At 48.2% G+C, this 19781-nt stretch overlaps 1 protein-coding gene across 1 annotated transcript in view; it reads right to left on the bottom strand.

Moving 5' to 3' along the window:
* LOC144821564 (dedicator of cytokinesis protein 2-like) overlaps positions 1–19781 on the bottom strand; it is a 3201295-nt gene that overhangs the window by 2909266 nt on the left and 272248 nt on the right. The window contains exons 2-4 of the mRNA XM_078678750.1: positions 8988–9071; positions 8507–8547; positions 8233–8288 (exon numbers count right to left, since the gene is read on the bottom strand). Coding sequence (XP_078534876.1) covers positions 8233–8288; positions 8507–8547; positions 8988–9071 — 181 coding nt within the window. The remainder of the gene's footprint in view (positions 1–8232; positions 8289–8506; positions 8548–8987; positions 9072–19781) is intronic.

The raw sequence follows: 19781 nt of genomic DNA, 5'->3' as shown, positions 1-19781 counted from the left end.
AGTTCTCCTCCGCCTCAGCTTTTTAAAATATTTTATGTTTTCAGTTCTAACAGCTAGCTAGCCTTGGCACTGCTAACTATTTGTAGGAAAGTAGGATCTGCTTCTTGTGGTTACTCCCACTTTTTACTTGATGTTACACTGTTTTTGACTAGTCTGACTGGGATCCTGCTAATCACAACCCCAATCTAACTGCTTTCTCCCTAAACTGGTATGTTATGTACTTAGGTACACTCCAGAGTGGATACTGGGGTACCCTTGTCAGTCCCTAGTGTATGGTACACATGTACCCAGGGCATAGTTACCCCAGAGGCCTCCCATGGGCTGAAGCAAGTATTATGCCACCCATGAGAGGTCATGCAAAATGGATCAATAGTCCTGCCCTTGTAACCTGTGTAAGTTGGTGCATGCACCACTTACTTAAGATTTAGGTTTTCTAAAGCTAAGGGTCACTACACTTAAAACCTATAAGTCACCTGTTGGACTTGGCCCTTTTTGCAGGATTATCCATGAACTTTTCGACCTTCCTCCGGTATTTTGTCTGACCTGTTTTTGTTGGTTTTATGACTCTGAGCACTTTACCACTGCTGATCAGTGCTAAAGCGCATATGCTCTCCCTATTGTAAATTGATATATTAATCAGAGGTTCCATGTTTGGCTATTTGGTTTAGTTGTCAGACGCTAGTACGGTGCACTAAGTATGCCCATGGCGTGAAAATCGAAATGCTGCTGGTGGGCTTGCAGCACCGGTTGTGCCACCCACCGAAGCGGTCTTGTAAAATGTGTCTAAGGTCTGCCATTGCAGAGCCTGTGTGCAGTCTGATACTGTCATACTGACTGGGCAAGTACATCCACTTGCCAGTCCCTAAACCTTCCCTTTTCTTCATATCAGACACCCCTAAGGTAGGCCCAAGGGCTGGGTGCATTGTAAGCATAAGGTAGGACAAGCCCTGATGTGTGTGGCATGTCCTAATAGTGAATTACAGCCATTTTCGTTTTTTCACTATTGCAAGGCTACCTGTTCTCCATAGGCCAAAATGGGCTGTTAGATTATTACATGTTTATAATCCAAACAGACTCAGAGAACATGGTAGAAATTCGAGTTTAGTATGCCTGAACTCAGAATGATAAAATACATCTTTTAGTGAAGTTGGTTTTAACATTCTGTGTTTGCAAATACCACTTTTAGAAAGTAGGTATGTGCTTGCCTAACCTTTGAACCTGCCTCTGCTAGATTGTGTATTCCTTGACTGGAGTTTGAGTGACAGGGCTGGGAGATTCCAGGAGACAGGGTGAGTCCCCACTGTGGTGAATAGAGAGATCTGCATCTAGATGGGAGGGAGGAGTTGCACCTGGGACCTAAATAGGACTGTGCCTTCCCCCCACAGTGCTGGCTCCACCCCCTGTGGTGCGTCTGATGTCTCTGCCCTGCACTGTGAAAGGAGAGAAGGAATCATGTCAACAAAGTGCTCCAGGACTGTACTTGCCTTCCACAATGCTGGCTCCACCTCCTGTGGGCGTCTGATGTTTCTGCACTGTGAAAGGAAAGGAGAAGTCTGGTAAACAGAGTGCTTCAGAACTGGTTTGGACTGGGCACAGGCCCCTCTCCCCTCAGAGAACAAAGGATTTTGGGGTATAGATATTGGGACTCTGATCCCATGAAATTAGATCTCTTTTGGACTACAAGAAGAAACCTCTGCTGATGGGAGGTACCTGAAGATACTGAGGAGAGACTATTCCTAAGCTGAAGTGCTGGTTAGGGGATTGGCCTGCAGTGGTTGCCTGACTGCCAAAGAGAGGAGAAATAACTTTTTGTGTGCTTTACTTTCAACTTATGAAGGATCTCCAAGGGCTTGGAAAAGAGCTTGCCTCCTGCTGAAGTCTCAGGGACAACAGACTTCAACCCCCAGCTCCCCAGAGTTCTTTTGGAAGTGCCTGCTACTGTTTTGGGCCTTCTGAGGGACTGCGTGTCGCAAGGAGCTGGAAGCGCGACTCGACGAAGAAGAAGCGTGTCGCCGTCGCTGCTGCTGCCGTCGCACTTCTGAACAAGGTTGTCGCCGCTGGAGTTGTCGCACTGCACCGCATCGAGAGAAGCATCTCGCAACGAAGAGGAAGCGTGTCGCCACCGCTGCTGCCTGCCGTTGCACTTCTGAACAAGGGTGTCGCCGCTGGAGCTGTCGTATTGCACCGCATCAAGAGAAGGGTCTCACAACGAGGAAGAAGCGTGTCCTCAGCGCCCGACATCGCCATCGCCATCCCGGAAGGATACAAGATCACCCGGAGGGACCGCGTCAACCAGACGGGAGCAGGCATCGCCATCATCCACAGAAACACCATCCGCATCACGACCAACACCGACGACACCCTGACAACCGCCGAACACCTGCACTTCCAGATCCACACCGACCCAAAGACCACCCTCAGAGGTACCCTGATCTACCGTCCCCCGAGACCCCGCACACAATTCAGCGAAGACATCGCCGACTTCATCAGCCCGCACGCCCTCCCCTCCGCTGACTACATCCTCCTCGGGGACCTCAACTTCCACCTGGAGAACAACAATGACCGCAATACCACCACCCTGCTTGACAACCTCGCCAACCTCGGACTCAAGCAGCTGGTGACCACCCCCACCCACCTCGCCGGACACACACTCGATGCCGTCTTCTCATCCAGCAAAGACATCGCCTTCAGCCACGCCACCGGACTCCACTGGACGGACCACAGCTGCGTCCACTTCAGCTTCAGAAGGAGCACGATCCACCACCACCAGCAACAGGTTGCACGAAGAAGCTGGAACAAGATCACGGCCGACCAGCTCACCGCAGCCCTGAACCAGCACCCTCCCGCCAGCTCCGCGAACCCCAGCCATGCCGCCGACAACCTCACGAAGTGGATCAGCAACTGCGCAGACGACCTCGCCCCACTGAGGACCCCGCCCAGCAGACCCGGCAGCAAGAAAGCATCCTGGTTCACCGACGAACTCAAGAGCTCCAAGAAGAACTGCCGAGCTCTCGAGAAAGCATGGAGAAGAGACCCAACACCGGACAACATGACCACCCTCAAGCTCGCCACTCGAAAACACCATCAACTGATTCGCGCCACCAAGAAAACAGCATTCAAGGAAAGACTGGACAACAACGCACACAACAGCAAGGAACTCTTCAACATCGTGAAAGAGCTCTCCAACCCCAACGCCGGAATCAACGACATCACCCCATCACAAGACCTCTGCAACTCCCTCGCCTCCTACTTCCACAACAAGATCGCTGACATACACAACAGCTTCAGCACACAACCAACGCTCCCCACGACCGCACCAACGCCCCCCACCACCACCCTCAGCGCCTGGACCCCTATCAACACCGAAGACACCATCCGCACAATGAACTCCATCCACTCCGGATCTCCAACCGACCCCTGCCCTCACCACATCTTCAACAAAGCCGACGCCGCCATCGCACCCCAGCTACGGGACATCATCAACGCCTCCTTCGACACCGCAACCTTCCCTGAGAGCTGGAAGCACGCCGAACTCAGCGCTCTACTAAAGAAACCAACAGCAGACCCCACCGAACTCAAGAACTACCGCCCCATCTCACTCCTCCCGTTTCCAGCCAAAGTCATTGAGTAGACAGTCAACAAGCAGCTGGCCGCCTTCCTCGAGACGAATGGATCCCTCGACCCCTCACAGTCGGGCTTCAGGGCCAACCACAGCACCGAGACCGCCCTCATCGCTGCCACCGATGACATCCGTGCCCTGCTTGACAACGGAGAAACAGCGGCCCTCATCCTCCTAGACCTCTCCGCGGCATTCAACACTGTCTGCCACCGCATCCTAGTGCAACGCCTCAGGAACGTCGGAATCCAGGAGAAGGCACTGGAATGGATCATCTCCTTCCTCACCGGAAGAACACAGAGAGTCCGCCTACCCCCGTTCAGGTCAGAGGCCACCGAAGTCATCTGCGGCGTTCCTCAAGGCTCCTCGCTCAGCCCCACCCTCTTCAATGTCTAAATGAGCCCCCTTGCGGCCATCGCACGCCAACACAACCTCAACATCATCTCCTACGCCGACGACACACAGCTGATCCTCCCCCTGACCAACGACCCCGCCACCGCCAGAGCCGACCTACACGAAGGGATGAAACACGTAGCCGAATGGATGATGACTAGCCGCCTGAAACTGAACTCAGACAAGACGGAAGTTCTCATCCTGGGCTCCTCGCCCTCCGCCTGGGACGACTCCTGGTGGCCACCCGCCCTGGGCTCCGCACCCAAACCAACAGACCACGCACGCAACCTGGGCTTCATCCTGGACTCCTCCCTCTCCATGACCAGACAAGTCAACGCCGTCTCCTCGTCTTGTTTCAACATCCTGCGCATGCTACGTAAGATCTTCCGGTGGATCCCCACCGAGACCAGGAAGACGGTCACCCAGGCCCTCGTCACCAGCCGTCTGGACTACGGCAACGCCCTCTACGCCGGAACCACCGCCAAGCTCCAGAAGAGACTCCAGCGAATCCAGAACGCCTCAGCAAGACTCATCCTCGACATCCCCAGACGAAGCCACATCTCCAGACACCTGAGAGACCTGCACTGGCTCCCGGTCAACAAGAGAATCACCTTCCGCCTCCTCACCCACGCACACAAAGCCCTGCACAACCAAGGCCCGAGTTACCTCAACAGCCTCCTCAACTTCTACGCTCCCACACGCCACCTTCGATCAACCAGCCACACCCTCGCCGCCGTCCCCCGCATCCGAAGAGCCACAACAGGAGGAAGATCCTTCTCCCACCTGGCCGCCAAGACTTGGAACTCCCTCCCGACTCGCCTCCGCCTGACCCAAGACCACCTCGCCTTCAGGAAGCAGCTCAAGACCTGGCTGTTCGAGCAGTAGCGGACCCCCCCCTCCCCAAGCGCCTTGAGACCCTCCAGGTGAGTAGTGCGCTATACAAATGCTATGATTGATTGATTGATTGTCGCCGTCGCTGTTGCTGCCATCGCTCTTCTGAACAAGGGTGTCCCCTCTGGAACTGTCATATTGCACCGCATCGAGGAAAGCGCCTCGCATCCCCGAGAAGCACACCGCCATCGGAGCTGCTCCTGTCGCTTATCTGGACAAGGATGTCGCCGCTGTAGTTGTCGCATCGTGCGGAAGCTTCATACAAACGTGGGAGAAGAGTGTCACAGCTGAAGCTGTTGCCATCGCATCGCTGAACAACGGTGTCGCCGCTGCAGTCCACGCATCGAACCGAGAACTTGTCGCATCCCCGGAGAAGCGTGCCACATCTGGAAGATCTTCACGTCTTTATTTTTTTGCACCAGAACTTTGCCGCATTTACATCGCTGCAACATTACTTGTTGTGGAAGCGCAACGCATCGTAAGGTACATTGACGCAAAGTGTCGCATCTTAAGAACTGAACTGAACTAAGCTAAAACTACCATCTTAAAGTAACAGTATTGTGTATTTGTGTCGTTTATGGTCTTGTGGTGAATCTATATAAAGTCTACTTATTTTTTATATAAAACCTTGTGTGGTGTCCATCTATAGTGTTGTTACTGGGTTACTGTATGTGGTCACAAATGTTCTACACACTGCCTTTGAGATAAGCCTGTCTGCTCGTGCCAAGCTAGCAAGGGGTTGAGCAGGGGTTATTTTAGGAGTGTACCCCCTTACCCTGACTAGAGGCAAGGGTCCCTATTTGTCACAAGTACCTACTTGTGCCACCTAGAGACCCCCAAACCTAACATCACCCCTATAGCAGACCTTGACAATCCTGAAGGCAGGGTGCTTGGTTCTAAGTGAGAGGGTGCCACTGCATGAGCAGAACACCCCTGCAGCCTACCGAGTCCATTCTCCTGGGTTGTTAGTGCTGCAGCCATTTACAACATATAGAGTGGCATTATGCAATGGCATGATGACCAACTCAAAAACGGCTGAAAGTAACCCTGTCGTGTTTGGTATCAAACATTGTGGAATCATACCCCCACACTGGTGTAGGAGGTATGATTCAACCCCTCAGAAACTAGCTTTGTGAGGTCCCTGGTGTTCCTGGTACCAGCCGTCTAATCCAGAGCAGCCAAAAATGGTTGCTGCCATCCAGAAACACATTTCTGCCATCCTGCTGCTGAGCCAAGCTTGAGCAGGGGAAGGCAGAACAATAGGCATCCTGTCACAGGGAGGTGTGACCACCCCCCAGACATGATTAATTGTATTAGGCCTTGGTGGGGTCACATGCCAGCGACCGAAAGTCTCCCTGAGGGGCACATTTGGTGTCCCTGTGCATAGTCCAGTTCAAACCCGTCCTGGGAGCCATTGGCTCCTGCTCTGGCACGAAACTGGAAAAATGACAAGAGAGTAACCTCCTCACTGTCCTGACCCTAGGAGGTCCCCTGAATCTGTCCTACTCTCTCTCGTGGGTACAAAAGGGCTTACCTGTCTGTCGGACCCTAGATTGAATGTTGACAAGATTCTGATCAAGAAACCACTGAATTTCGAGTGTCTGGACACTCTGGACTTCGCTAGACTTCGTTTGGGCCTGACTTCATCTCCCTCTCAGTCTGAAGCATCGCCTGTGCCCGTGCACCATATAGGATCCATGCAGGACCTGTGGAGCATCAACGACAACCGATGATATCTCCCTTGGAGTGAAGGAGTCACTACCCTGCATTCGCTGGCACCGTAACACAACTGACCGATCTGCTGATCCTGAGATCCTGCAGACTTCAAAGGCTCCAGCAACACAGGAGGTGGGCTCCACATCCATGAGGTCTGAGCTGCCCTCTCATCAAGTTTGATATCATAATCCCTCCTGGGGGCTGCAATACTTGTACTCCTGTACACTGTGTACTTTTGCAAGTGCATATGCTTGTTGGCATTCCCAAAACAAGTGCACTGTGCTCCGAGTAGCCCCAACCTCTGGCACCATTTCAACCAAAGAACTTTGGCCTCTTCATACTGAGTGCTCCGTGGGCTGTTGCTTTGTGAAACTGCTTAAGGTCCCCTTGCAACTCCAGTGGATCTGGCCTTTGGGTCCTCTTGAGGGTCATCTTTGCTTTTCTTGGGCTACCCTGGTTGCTTAAGGCCAGTCCTGACTCCCCTTGTTTGGTGAATCTCCTGGACCTTGCTGGTCCGAACCGTAACCTTTCTTGACCATCTTCATGGGTTGCCAATGCCAAGGCTTGTTGGTGCTCCAGCTGCACTCTGACCCCGCAGCACTCAACATTCTTTGTGGGACAGCTCCTATGTGGCTCCTGGTTGTTCTTGACGTCTCCTGGTCCCCGTGGCTGAAGAGTCAAGAACCCCCTCAACGCACCTGAAGCACCTGACATTGGTGGGCATTTATCTACCGAGCCCCTGGTCACTCCTGAGTGACCCAGACTCTGTCCCCTCTGGTTTCAGGTACTCTCCACCAAGAATCCACTTTGGGATTCCAACGGGCAACTTTCTTCTTTCCCTCAATGGCATTTCCTTGAAGTCCTCCATTAAGATCGACTGAGGTTTCCGACACCACTTCTGCCCTATGCACCGGGCTTCCCTGTGATAGGTAACTGTGGTACTATGCTATCCATGGGTGGGGTGGCTCGCCAAAATCCTGTGATCCAAAGGGCTTCCTCGTAATCCACTGGGAAGGGTGCTTCAACTTTTACATTGCAACCGTGACTCTCCCATAGAACTGTACGGCACATGCAATCATGTTCCCACAACACTGCACCCATCCTCCGCGGGGTCCCTACTCACTCACCTTGGGGGGTTCCTTGGGGTCCCAGCAATTCTACATCCTCTAGACACTGTCTTGACTCGAGTCATGGTTCCTATACCACTATTTTAGTATATGGTTTGGTCTCCACCTGCAGCCCACTGTGTTTTAGTGCTGCTTACGATTGATTCCGTCCTACAGTATTCTGTGCTTTGTGTTTATATGCATGTAGCAGATACTGTGACGTATTTAGAGTGTGTTATAATAATAGATACACTAGGATAGCCTTCTAAGGTTATCTTTTGACCTTTCAAATCACCATAAGGGTTGTTTGGACTGGTACAGGGTGCCCACTTTAATTAGTGGACAGCATATACCAAGCCAGATTCTCTCACTATTGCTTATCATGGCATTAATAATATTTAAATCAAGAATGGTAAGTCTTTCCTTAGTTTCCATAGATCACCCAAGCGTCACTGGCCAATGACTGTGCATCTTTCCAGTGCACGTTCTTGCACTGTGCGGGGTACCTACCCTCTCTTCTCCACACGTGCATTCTTAATATGGATGACTGACACAGGAAAGATGCCCTAAGGGGAGAAGAAGAAGAACATATGAGATGATAACGAAGCATCTGGAATAAACTATTGTTCGTGTTCCAGGCATGTGTCAAAGGCCCTCCGTGGTGTCCCCTCTGCATGTAAAGCTTGTAGTGGGACCACGAGGGCCTGGGTTTGGGTATTCCTGGACCATCTAAACTTTACAAAGAGGAGTAGAAGCAAGGAGATGGTTCCTGCACACATCTTACCCGTGTAGATCTGTTCTTCAGGGCGTAACCTCTGAACCAGCCTGCAATGGAGAGGGAGAAGGGAGTGAATGTTACTGGTCTTTGGTGACTTGTCATGAAACACTTATCATGCATCAGCATCCTCTCTTCCAGAAGTGTTCTTAGCTAATTTTTAATCGCATTGCATGGATACATGTCTTAAAAGTAAGAATGGGATGAGGGCATCAGCATAAGTCAAGAAGATCTCAATAGGAAAGGCATTCGCTCTGTTGCTGAGGACTTTCACATTCTTTCCATCCTATATCTACTAGACAGCACAGCAATAGCGCTTGGAAGACTTTGATTTGCTAGCACCTGAGAAGTCATGATGAAGGTGATGAAAGTGATCTGCTGGACCCTATAAAGTTCCCAGGTGGCGCATGGAGTAGATACCTCCTGGGTTGACCTCCCTTCATGGAGAAAACACTACTCCCCCCAGTACCCTCTTCTTGAGCTTGCTCACCTTCACACATCTGTACAATGTGGACGACGTCCCCGATCTGGAGGGAGAGGTGATGATCTTTCGTGCCCGAGAAGTTCCATAATGCTGGAAAAGAAGATAGACCTGATTAGTGGTGGAAATCTGCACTCATCCAAAGAATCAATTATTGGCAAATTTTAGACATCCCACTTGGGTGTCAATCTATGTCAGAATACCAGGTACTGACAAGTGATTGGCCCAGAACGCTCATCAGTACCAGGGACCATTGAGCCATTTGAGGTGGGAGCAGGTCTGAGAAGATGTCGTAGTGCCCAGGGACTCAGTGGGAGAAATACCATATGTAATCATTTTTGATCAACGGACTGGGATCTAATGTGCTTTCTTTGGCCTTTGTTGAGAAGTCTTAGGGCCTGATTTAGATTTTGGATATCCTGACCACCGAAATATAAATCCAATTATATCCTTTGGAATTTACAATATGGCAGATGGGATATCTGTCACCGTAGTGACGGAGTAACTCATTTACCGAAATCTAAAATCAGGCATCCAATAGCAGATGTAATAAGCAAGTTATAATATTAACAGCGTGTTTTAAGTGACTAAATTGATTGTAGACTGCATTTGAAGGAAACCGGGCAGACAAAGTTAGAGATGTCTGTACCCGAAACTTAATCAGAGATTTTTGAGAAATTATGACTCTCTTGTTTGGTCACAAACATATTGTTGAAGCAGAATTACCATTGGACCCATAAACCTGTTACTATGCTGTGTTGTATTTCCTCTTTTCTTCCCTCTTCCAATTGGTTTCTTCCATTTTCCTGCTCTGCTCTCCTTCTCCTATTACCTTAGTGTGTTCCATTAGCCAGCTGTGAGCTATCTGCGGCTAACTTTCACCCTGTTTTGTTTCTTGACTAGCCTGGTGATGAGAATAAACTTCCTTAGATGCTGCTTCTGATCGTATCATCATTACAACAATTAATGGCAATGCCAGCCATTCATACAGCCATGTCTCAACAAACGGAGGGGGACCAGGAGTACATTAAGGTCCAGCATACCTGCTCCACAGTGTAACAATTAATGGTGCGCAGTTCCCAAAGTAGGAGGGAAAAGAGAGGGAAGGAATCACAGGTCAGAACAGTGAAATCCACAGGATGGGAAATAGTTCATTGTTGGCACTAGGGTCCTCAGACACCTGAAGGGTGTCATGCTTCATGAGTGGTGCAAGTAGCTTACAATAGACTGAACAAGTCCCTACCCCGTCTCCTGCTTCTCACTATACGAGAGGCAGGAGACAGAGTATGTCACGGGCAGATATATCACTTGTACCATAGGGCTAAAGTCTAGCTTATCTCCAGCTCTTCTCGAGGAGGCATATATATATATATAACCCTAGTTGGGTTAACCTTTAGGTTTTCTTAAGGTCATCATATTTTGATTCTGAGTGTTTTGAACCCGTACCAGTCATTGAATTGGAGCTAAACAATGTGTAGGTTAGATTACTCTGGTCCTGAAGAATTGCTCTTTATATCTGCAAAGACTCAATGATGGTGAGAAACATGTCGACCTTTTAACCATGAGGTTGTTTTGCTAACAGGGATCATTCTCTCCACTGGTGGCTATCACGTTATTAACCCCTTCGCTGCTCATGACGAGCTCAGCTCGTCATGAACAATGGTCTTCAATGATCCTCAGCACAGAGGGGGAATTGCTGCAGCACTGATGGTGTTAATTAGACAAGCATACTCGCTGTTAAAGACTTGCTTAGTCTATTTTAAGCCACTTGCACCACTCATCACCACATTCTTCACAATCTACACACTGGACCCTACACATACACTTCACTGACACCATTGGGACAAAAGATCCCTCTTGAGGTTGTCCGTAGGACATTGCACCACGGGCCCAAAGAGGAGCATGCCACTCTTCGGGGTGTGTGAGGGCCCTAGTTCCAACAAGGAACTATTCCCCATCTTGTGGAGTTCACAGTTCTGACCTTTGATACTCTTACTTTAGGAACTGCACACCAATAATTGCTACTATTCATATGACCCCCAACCTGTTGTTAGTCAAAATTGGATCCAGTGGCCAAATATACATGTGGCGATTTCTAGCTGTATTGCAGTGAAGAACAATACCAAGTAGATAGATGTCCTTTATACATGGACATTCAAATAGCTTTAGTAAAGTGCATGATACACTCTTTTTGACATTCCAACTGGCAATTACTGCTGTACGCACTGACCATCAGTACAGACCAAACACTCTGAGGCAATCCTAACTGTTCTTCAATCAGGCATTATAAAGGAGCCCTTACTTACCATTGTCTCAGTTGTCCATGGCAGTCTGAAGCCAGATGGACAAGCTGGGTTTGCTGTCAATTAACAACATTGTATAAAGTTAAAATGTAATGCAAATACTATAACTCATAAAGAGTAACTAATCTCTCATCTCATGCAAGCACCTCCCAAGAAAGAGATTATCAGATTGTTGCACCAAGATAATAGACAACTCAGAATGGCTTTCCCCTGTAGTCATTGCCACTAAATCACATAGGAAAGACATTAAACTGTGTGTGGACCTCCACAACGTAAATGGCAGTATTTGGGTTCAAAGGCACCCCCTACCTCACATCAATAAGGTACTTAGCTTGGTTAAAGATTCAAGCTCTTTTAGTGTCCTCGGTTTGCCCTCGACCTATAATCAGGTAGAACTATATCTTACATAACACCACCTGACCTCTTGCATTATGCCATTAGGGACCTATCAGTATATGTATACGCTTTTCTCTCTGGGCTAAGCTGCTGCGGCATTCCAATGCATAATGCAGTTTGTTTTTAACATTCTCTGTTTTCAAAACACAATTTGGTATTGGATTAGTTACCACCCTGATTCAACTGGTAGATGGGAAGGAATGAATAGTGGCTTTAGCGCTTCATGCTTTAATGGAACCCAAAAACAAATACTCTGTATTGGAAAAGGAGTCCCTGAGCTATTATTGGGTAGTCAGAACTTTCAGATTTTTCTTTCTGAGAAATGCCCTTTATGATGAAGACTGACCACTAACCTATGGTATTTGCCTTCACAACTAAAGAATCTTAACAAACCATACCAAGGATCTTCAGTTTTGTGATAGGCCTAGAGGGATATAATTTAAAATGTAGTTACTCACAGCTACAAAATATATAGTTGGAGACTGCCTCTGCTTTATGCCAGTGGAAAACAGTGTGACAAGAGAGGAGGAAATGTACAATGAGTTGGTCCTTACATTTACACTTTCATCGGTAATAAAGATGAACGGACTGAGTAAATGAGAGAACATGGCGAGCTAAAAATGTTAGTAACCAAAATTCAAGAGGTTTAGCCAGTGAAGAACAAGGATCTTCCAAATTGTTTGTCCCAATACTGAAAGGTCAGATACAAACATTGCATTATGGGTGGAGTTGTACGCAGAGGTGACAAACCTGTTCCCCTTTGTGGGCTGCGGGAGAGAATCATAGATTTGAAACAAGAGTCTCATTTCTGTATGATGCTAAAGCATGATCGGAGTATTGGTGGCCAGGTATGGACAATTTACTTGAAGGCTGGGTAAAACTGTTCACGGTAGTGCCAAAACATGCAAAGTTACAAAAGCTCTGTTTTCACCTCTTAATTATCCAGATGAGCAATGGGTCCAGTTGTCTCTAGACATCATCAGGCCCATCCACCAGTAGCCCTTAGGTGGTAGCTACATCTTCATAGTTGTCGACCATAACACCCACTGGATATTCACAATGTCTTAGAAGTGCTAATGCACTTATTGTGGAATGTGTTCCCCAATGTGGGTATCCCTGAGCTGCTCAGAACAGATAATGGTGTGCAATTTACCTAGGTTCTTGTGAAAGAATTTTGGATGAAATGTCAATCCGTCACCATAAAAATGCACTCTATTGTCACCATGTCTATGGGTCAGTAAAAGAATGTTTGTAAAGAGTGACGTAAAGCTCCTGAAGTCTGACTCCGTGTTATGTAGGCCTTGACTTCATCTTGGCTAATGGAGGTCGCCATCTTCTCACTCTTCAATGATGGAAGTCACCATCTTTTGTGATTTTATGCAGAATTATTGTCATGTCTACCTTTTGACGCAGATGTTGCCTGACCTATCTTTCAATTATCTGTGATACTGTCAAGTCATTCAAGTAATGACATCGATGTAACATTTGATGCGCCACTCGTCTGGGTCAAAATGTCTACTTTTCACCATGTCAAGGTTAACTAAGAATACATATTGACATATAGTCAAAATAAAGTTGTCTGAATTGACATCCTTGTACCTTATATGTTCATAAGAAAACATCCTGGACGCACACCTTGATGCAAATGATAAATGTCAGAAATTCCTAAACTTATGTCAGAAAATCCAACTTCTGATAAGACTTAATATACAATGATGCCCACTTGTCAGAAGACGTCCTTCGTCCAGATTACAGCATGAAATTCTGCCAGAGATGGTCTCACCTACTGCCAGCAAACTTCGCACTTTGCAGATGCGACATCTCGCCTGAAGCCTCAAGCTGATAAACCAGAGTCCCAGAGGAAGATCGCAGTGTGTGTTTACCCTTCGTGGGGATCACTGTCTTCACGCCTCCGCTGATAAAAAACAGTCTTTGCTGTAAACAAGGTATGAAGTGTGTCTCTTCTCCATACAAAACTCTAGACTGCGAGTTGCTCTGCCTTCCATTCTCTCTAAGGGCCATATGTATCATCAAACTATTTTGCATTTCCTAAATAGCGAATTTTAAGGAATCGCTATTTAGGAAATGCAAAACGCTATGTATGTACAAAATCGCTATTGCGAACTGAAGCACTCCTGACCTAAACAGCGGCTTTGTGATAACTACAGCGGCACTTTCAAGGACCCCGCCTACCTCTCGCCGCACCCGCTCCGCGGGTGCCGCATCGTTTGTCTGGACACCGGGACACAGCCAGGGGAGTTTGCAGCAGGTGTACCGGGTGAGTGCGGTCAGCGGGGCTGCGAGCGTGCAGGGGACTCCATTTCCCAGGAGTCCCTGCTAGACCGTCTGCCAACTTCCGGTCCGCTCTCCCCGCTGCCGCCCCCCGCCCCCCTGCAGTATTTAGGACACCTTCACTCCTCTACCTGTGGGTCGCTATTGCGAACTGAAGCACTCCTGACCTAAACAGCGGCTTTGTGATAACTACAGCGGCACTTTCAAGGACCCCGCCTACCTCTCGCCGCACCCGCTCCGCGGGTGCCGCATCGTTTGTCTGGACACCGGGACACAGCCAGGGGAGTTTGCAGCAGGTGTACCGGGTGAGTGCGGTCAGCGGGGCTGCGAGCGTGCAGGGGACTCCATTTCCCAGGAGTCCCTGCTAGACCGTCTGCCAACTTCCGGTCCGCTCTCCCCGCTGCCTCGCCCCCTATTTTCATTCGGCCACTTACTTATTGCTCCAATACTCCCGCAGCGCGGGACGCAGCCCGGGCGAAGACAGGGCAAAGACTGGGCCGTTTGAGGCCGTTCGAGGACTAAGAGGGCTGGGCTGGGCCACCTCCCCTTGTTTTTAGTTTTAGTTTTATTGTAATTTAATTATTTTACAGGGCGGCACATATTACAGTCTTATAGTGGTGTGTATATATATTTATTGACTTGTACTCTGCAGTATGTGTACACGGGGTAGCCGGAGTAAAACCCTTATGGCTGCTAGTAACTCTAATAGGTCCATAGATGATTTCCTGGTCAAAACCAATTTGGCTATTGACCAGGAAATCTGTAAAATGCAGCATAAGGTTTCGCTAGAACTTGATGCCGCACGCAGGCTATCGGCGCACATTGCCAACACTAAAAAATCTTCTCTGGGGAATATTGCATCTGCCCGTACTCCTGATCGTTCTGCTAACCTACAACCCCTGCTAACATCGGCTGTGGTTCACCCCGTTCCCCCCATTATTCCTTTACACTCCCCTCCAACTTCCCTACCTAACCCAGTAAACCAAAATATTGGCCCTGTTCCTCTGTTTAGCATTGCTGGCCCCCTCCCACCTTCTAAAGCAAGACAAGCACCTAGCCACTGTAATGCTAAAAAAGCGGCAGCACACAAAAAGAAATGCCTTGCGAGAACCTTACAAGCAAGGAAAAAAGCTAGAATAGCAAGGCTAAAGTTTTTTAATAGTAGGCGGGCAATGGGGTCTCCTGTGGTGAAAGATGTTAACCCTAAACCAACACATAGTGTCTGTAATGGGGTAGATACTTCGGAAATAGATAGTATGGCGGAAGATGATATTCTTATCATCTCCCCTAGTCAGATTAACTTGAACAAATCGGAGGGTCAGGCTAGTGGTCCCAGGCAGGCCAAGGAGGGAGACAGCGAATTCCTCCAATTAGTCTGGGGAACTCTAAAGCAGTTACTTTCCCCCCTAGAATTAAGGCTCTCTCGTATAGAGAACAACCTCCTTGAGATGGATAAGACCATAGTTACTCTGGCTAGTTTGAGCCTCAAGGAAATGGATGCTAGGCAATTATGTATGATTGCACCCTCACCACAGTCCTTAGAAATAGAACCTGTTCTTCCACCCCCACAACCAGCCCCAACCATCCCTGTGACTCTACCTATTCCTAAACCTATCCCAAAACCCCGTACTACCATTGTAAAAACTAATGTACCTACCCCTAGTCCAGCGGTACCTAAACTTTTCCCTCCGCATAAAGCAGCATATAGGCTGAATACCATCACTAGGGCATCAACCAACCATACCCCTAGGCTGCCCTTGACACGCAACCCAACACGCCAGGTTAGTCGCCATAACTTTCGCGGAGGGTTTATAGACCTTCCGCCGGAAGCAGGGTCGTATGTTATTATACTAGCCGGTGTTCCTGAGTTGAGCCAAGATTCCCAGGAGAATGACCTTTCCTTAAAAAACAAAGTCATTCACTGGCTGAATTCCAATAAACAGCTCCCCGATCATCTAAGAAGTAGTGTACTTATGGTTCGGAGAGTTCCTTGGATTGGCCGCACCCATAAGTCGATAGCTGGTGACTGCGTAGTGGTTTCATTTTCTGATCCCCACACTGCCCAGTATCTTTGCGCATGGCCATCTTCTGAGGCCAATTCTACAATAGTAGTGAGGCCTCTTACCTTCTTTTATCCTCCTAGGCAACAACTAGTGAGTGAGAGACCATGGACCACTGTTAGGAATGTTGGTCACCCGACCCATAGTTTTGTTGGATCAAATCAACCTAATTGGTGGCAAGGGTTTCCAACTTCCAATAGGTTTGGATGTTTGGAAGAGGTGGATTGACTTGCAAGGTCTGGACATTCACCGCTTCCTAGGTTTCCTCTTTACCAACGGAGACCTCCATCTCCAAACCTATCCAATGTTGGGTCCCCATCATCTAATAATCCGGGAATAACACTAGACCCGCTATACATTCCTGCTCTGGCCAATAATGAAGCCAAGGGTGTGTCATTGCTTCCATGTGCACCGACTAGGGATTGCCCACTAAGAATGATTTCCTGGAATATTGCAGGGTTACGGGGACGCCTGGAGAATGACGATTGGGTCAATTTTATCGACTCATATGATATTGTCATTCTTCAAGAAACTTGGTCAACTATTCCATTGTATAGGTCGGGTTATCTGAACTTTTCCAAACCAGCAATTAAGAGCCCCAAGGGTAGGGCCTCTGGTGGTCTTACTATTTGGATAAAAAACACCTTGGGCTTTCACGGTAGGGAAATACTGGTGGAGTGTGCGGACCTTTTATGCATTACACTGACCAAACCCAATACCACTGACATCCTTTTAGTTGATGTCTATGCTCGTGGTCTTCAGGGTGGGAAAAAACAAGCTGTCCTGGACGATCTGGATCTTCTATTTAAGAATCTTGGGACTGACCAGATCGTATTAGTAGCAGGAGATTTGAATACCCCCTTTGAGCCCATCTCCACTCTGGCAGAAGATGTAGGCTCTGAGGAAGACATTGTCTGGGCAATCCCCCCACTTACTATTGCAAAGGGTGTCAGGGGCACTGAGGCAGCCTTACATTGGCTGGGCTTTTGCTTAGAATGGGGCCTTAGGGCCGCCAATGGGCGTACACGTTCTGATTGCCTTGGGGCCAACACTTTCGACAACGGTTTGTCTTCAAGCCGTATCGATTATATATTGATTAACATACAATTTTGGTCCATTGTACAAGACATGGTGATAGAGTCTCGCCCAGAGAGCGACCATAATCCCCTCTCGCTTGAGGTTTTGGTCCAAGGTATGGGGGCACCCGTTAGGAGCACTAATAGTTTAACATCTGATGTTATTTTGTGCGATAACAGGCGCCGCGTGAAATGGCCCAGGGTGTTGGAGGATCCCACACTTATTTCATTGATTGAGGAAAAGGTACGGGATGTATGGAATAGAATGCTTCTGTTATCCCCAGCTGGTAACCCAGATTCCACAATCACCAACCTTCATGAGGAGTGTTTTTCGACTCTAAAGAACCTACTCACGAAACCATTTAGGTCTGCTAATACCAGAGTACACAAAAAATGGTATAACAAGAAATGTAGAGCCGCCCACAGTGACCTACTAGCTGCCATAAAGGCCAGGAACCTTGATGCCATAAGGATAGCAAGGCGATGCTATAAGCGCACCATCCAGGTTGCTAAACGAGAGTGGGATGACTCCTTTTGGCTTGACCTTCTTGGTGCATGTGATTCCCCTAATCCAACCGATTTTTGGCTGATCATAAGGAGGGGAAAGGATCCTGCTGCCCAGATCCCGGTAAACTATGTTTCTGCTCAATCATGGGTGGATTTTTATACCGCTCAATTTAATGATCCCAATGCTGCGGAGGCAATGTCGATAAAACCTGCTGTCCCACCACAACTAACACTGACAGGAGATAGACTCTTGTTCTCGGAATCGGACACCGCACTTGCCCTCGAGTCAGTCCAGTCGGGTAAAGCCCCTGGTATTGACACTATTCCTGCTGACCTTTTTAAACTTAAACCAGACCTATGGATTCCTTACATTACCCTACTGGCAAATAACATAGCTTCAGGGGCCGAGATTCCTTTTTCATGGAAGGGGGCAGAAATCTTGCCAGTACATAAGAAGGGTGACCGCTCCCTCCCCAATAACTATCGGCCCATCAGTTTGATCGACTCAGTTCAGAAAATCGTGTCGAGAATGATCTTGGCAAGAATTCTGGACTGGATCGATTCAAATAATGTACTTTCCCCTATGCAGGCGGGTTTTAGGTTTGGGACAAGTACTGTGGATCAAATTTTTCGGTTTACACTACTTTTTTGGAAGGTGGTCCTGTTGGGCGGAGGTATGCTATTTGCTGCATTCGTCGATCTTAAGTCGGCTTTCGACTTAGTGCCAAGAAAAAAGCTGTGGGAGGCTCTTAATCACATGGGTTTTCCGCCTGAGCTTTTGATTTTAGTCCAGCGACTCCATGAGGACAACTATGCCCAGGTTAGGTGGGGTAGTCAGGGGCAGGTGACCAAACGATTTTCAGTACAACGAGGGGTGCGACAAGGCTGTGTCCTTGCCCCCACATTGTTTCTTTTATTCATTAACCAGGTCACACATTTTTTTCTCAACACCCAGTCGGATGCACCTAAGCTGGGTGGCCGAAAGTACCCCATGCTGATCTTTGCAGATGACACCCTTCTGCTTTCCAAAACAAGAGCCGGACTTCAGGTAGCCTTGAACAGATTCTCTGAGTTCTGCACTTCGAACGACTTGCAAATAAACGCGGGCAAAACCAAATTTATGGTTTTTTGCAAGAAAAATCCCCCTAAGTGCACAGTCTCTTTAAATGGAGTCCCCATTGAGCAGGTTATGACCATGACATACCTTGGAGTGACCCTAGATCATCGTCTCACTTGGAATCCCCAAGTGGAAACATCCAAACTTAAATTTAATAGGTTGGCTGGCAGCTTGATTTCTGAACAGAGGAATTCGTTTACTAGGTGTGTTACCCCTGTTCTAAAAATTTATGATGCGAAAGTTGTCTCTGCCACCCTTTATGGAGCCGAAGTTTGGGGTCATAAGAATCTTTCCAGTTTGGTAACTGCTCAGAACAGGTTTTTACGGAATCTGGTTAGCCTCCCCCAGTCTACCCCTACTAAACCCCTACTATTGGACCTTGGTTGCAGACCAATCGACGAGTTGGCCCAGTATCGACTGGTGGCCTTTTGGCGCCGTCTCTGGTCCACTCCCGAGCTTGGTCTGTTTACCCAAGAGTTGGAGGAAGTTAAATTGATGTGGGGGGCACAGTCATTACAATGGTTTGGGGTAGTGAAAAATACATTGAACCTAATGGGCCTTCCAGAGCTCTGGTCTAACCCAGGGGGGTCCAGATTCCCTTCCAAACTTGAGTTTAAGGCACTTTTTTGGGCCTGGAGAAAATCTATTCTTGTAAACCAATCATGTGATGTTAATTTAACTGGCTCCTTTTTAGTGCACAAGGCTGTCCCCTCGTTAGAACAGTACTGGGACCTAATCACAAGTGTATTGGATCGAAAACTATACCACCAGTTTCGAGTTGGCACTTTGCCCATCAACACCTTCAGAGCAAAATGGGACAAGTGTGTAGGAAACAACTGCCCCTGGTGCCCCGATCAGGAAGAAAGTGTGGGTCACTTCTTCTTTGGTTGTCCTATCTATGGAGCACCAAGAAGTAAGTGGTTAAGACCGATTTGCTTGACCCTTAATAGTAGAGGTTATCAGGATGCACTCCTGAAACTCCGCACTATTAGATCTGAAACCATAGTGGTATGTGTTGCCAAATTTTTGAAATGGGCATGGCTGATTCGATC

This window comes from Lissotriton helveticus, chromosome 2_2, assembly GCF_964261635.1.
Source record: "Lissotriton helveticus chromosome 2_2, aLisHel1.1, whole genome shotgun sequence".
Taxonomy (NCBI): domain Eukaryota; kingdom Metazoa; phylum Chordata; class Amphibia; order Caudata; family Salamandridae; genus Lissotriton; species Lissotriton helveticus.
Note: the sequence above shows the minus strand (reverse complement) of the source record. Positions and strands in the feature narration are given on the sequence as shown.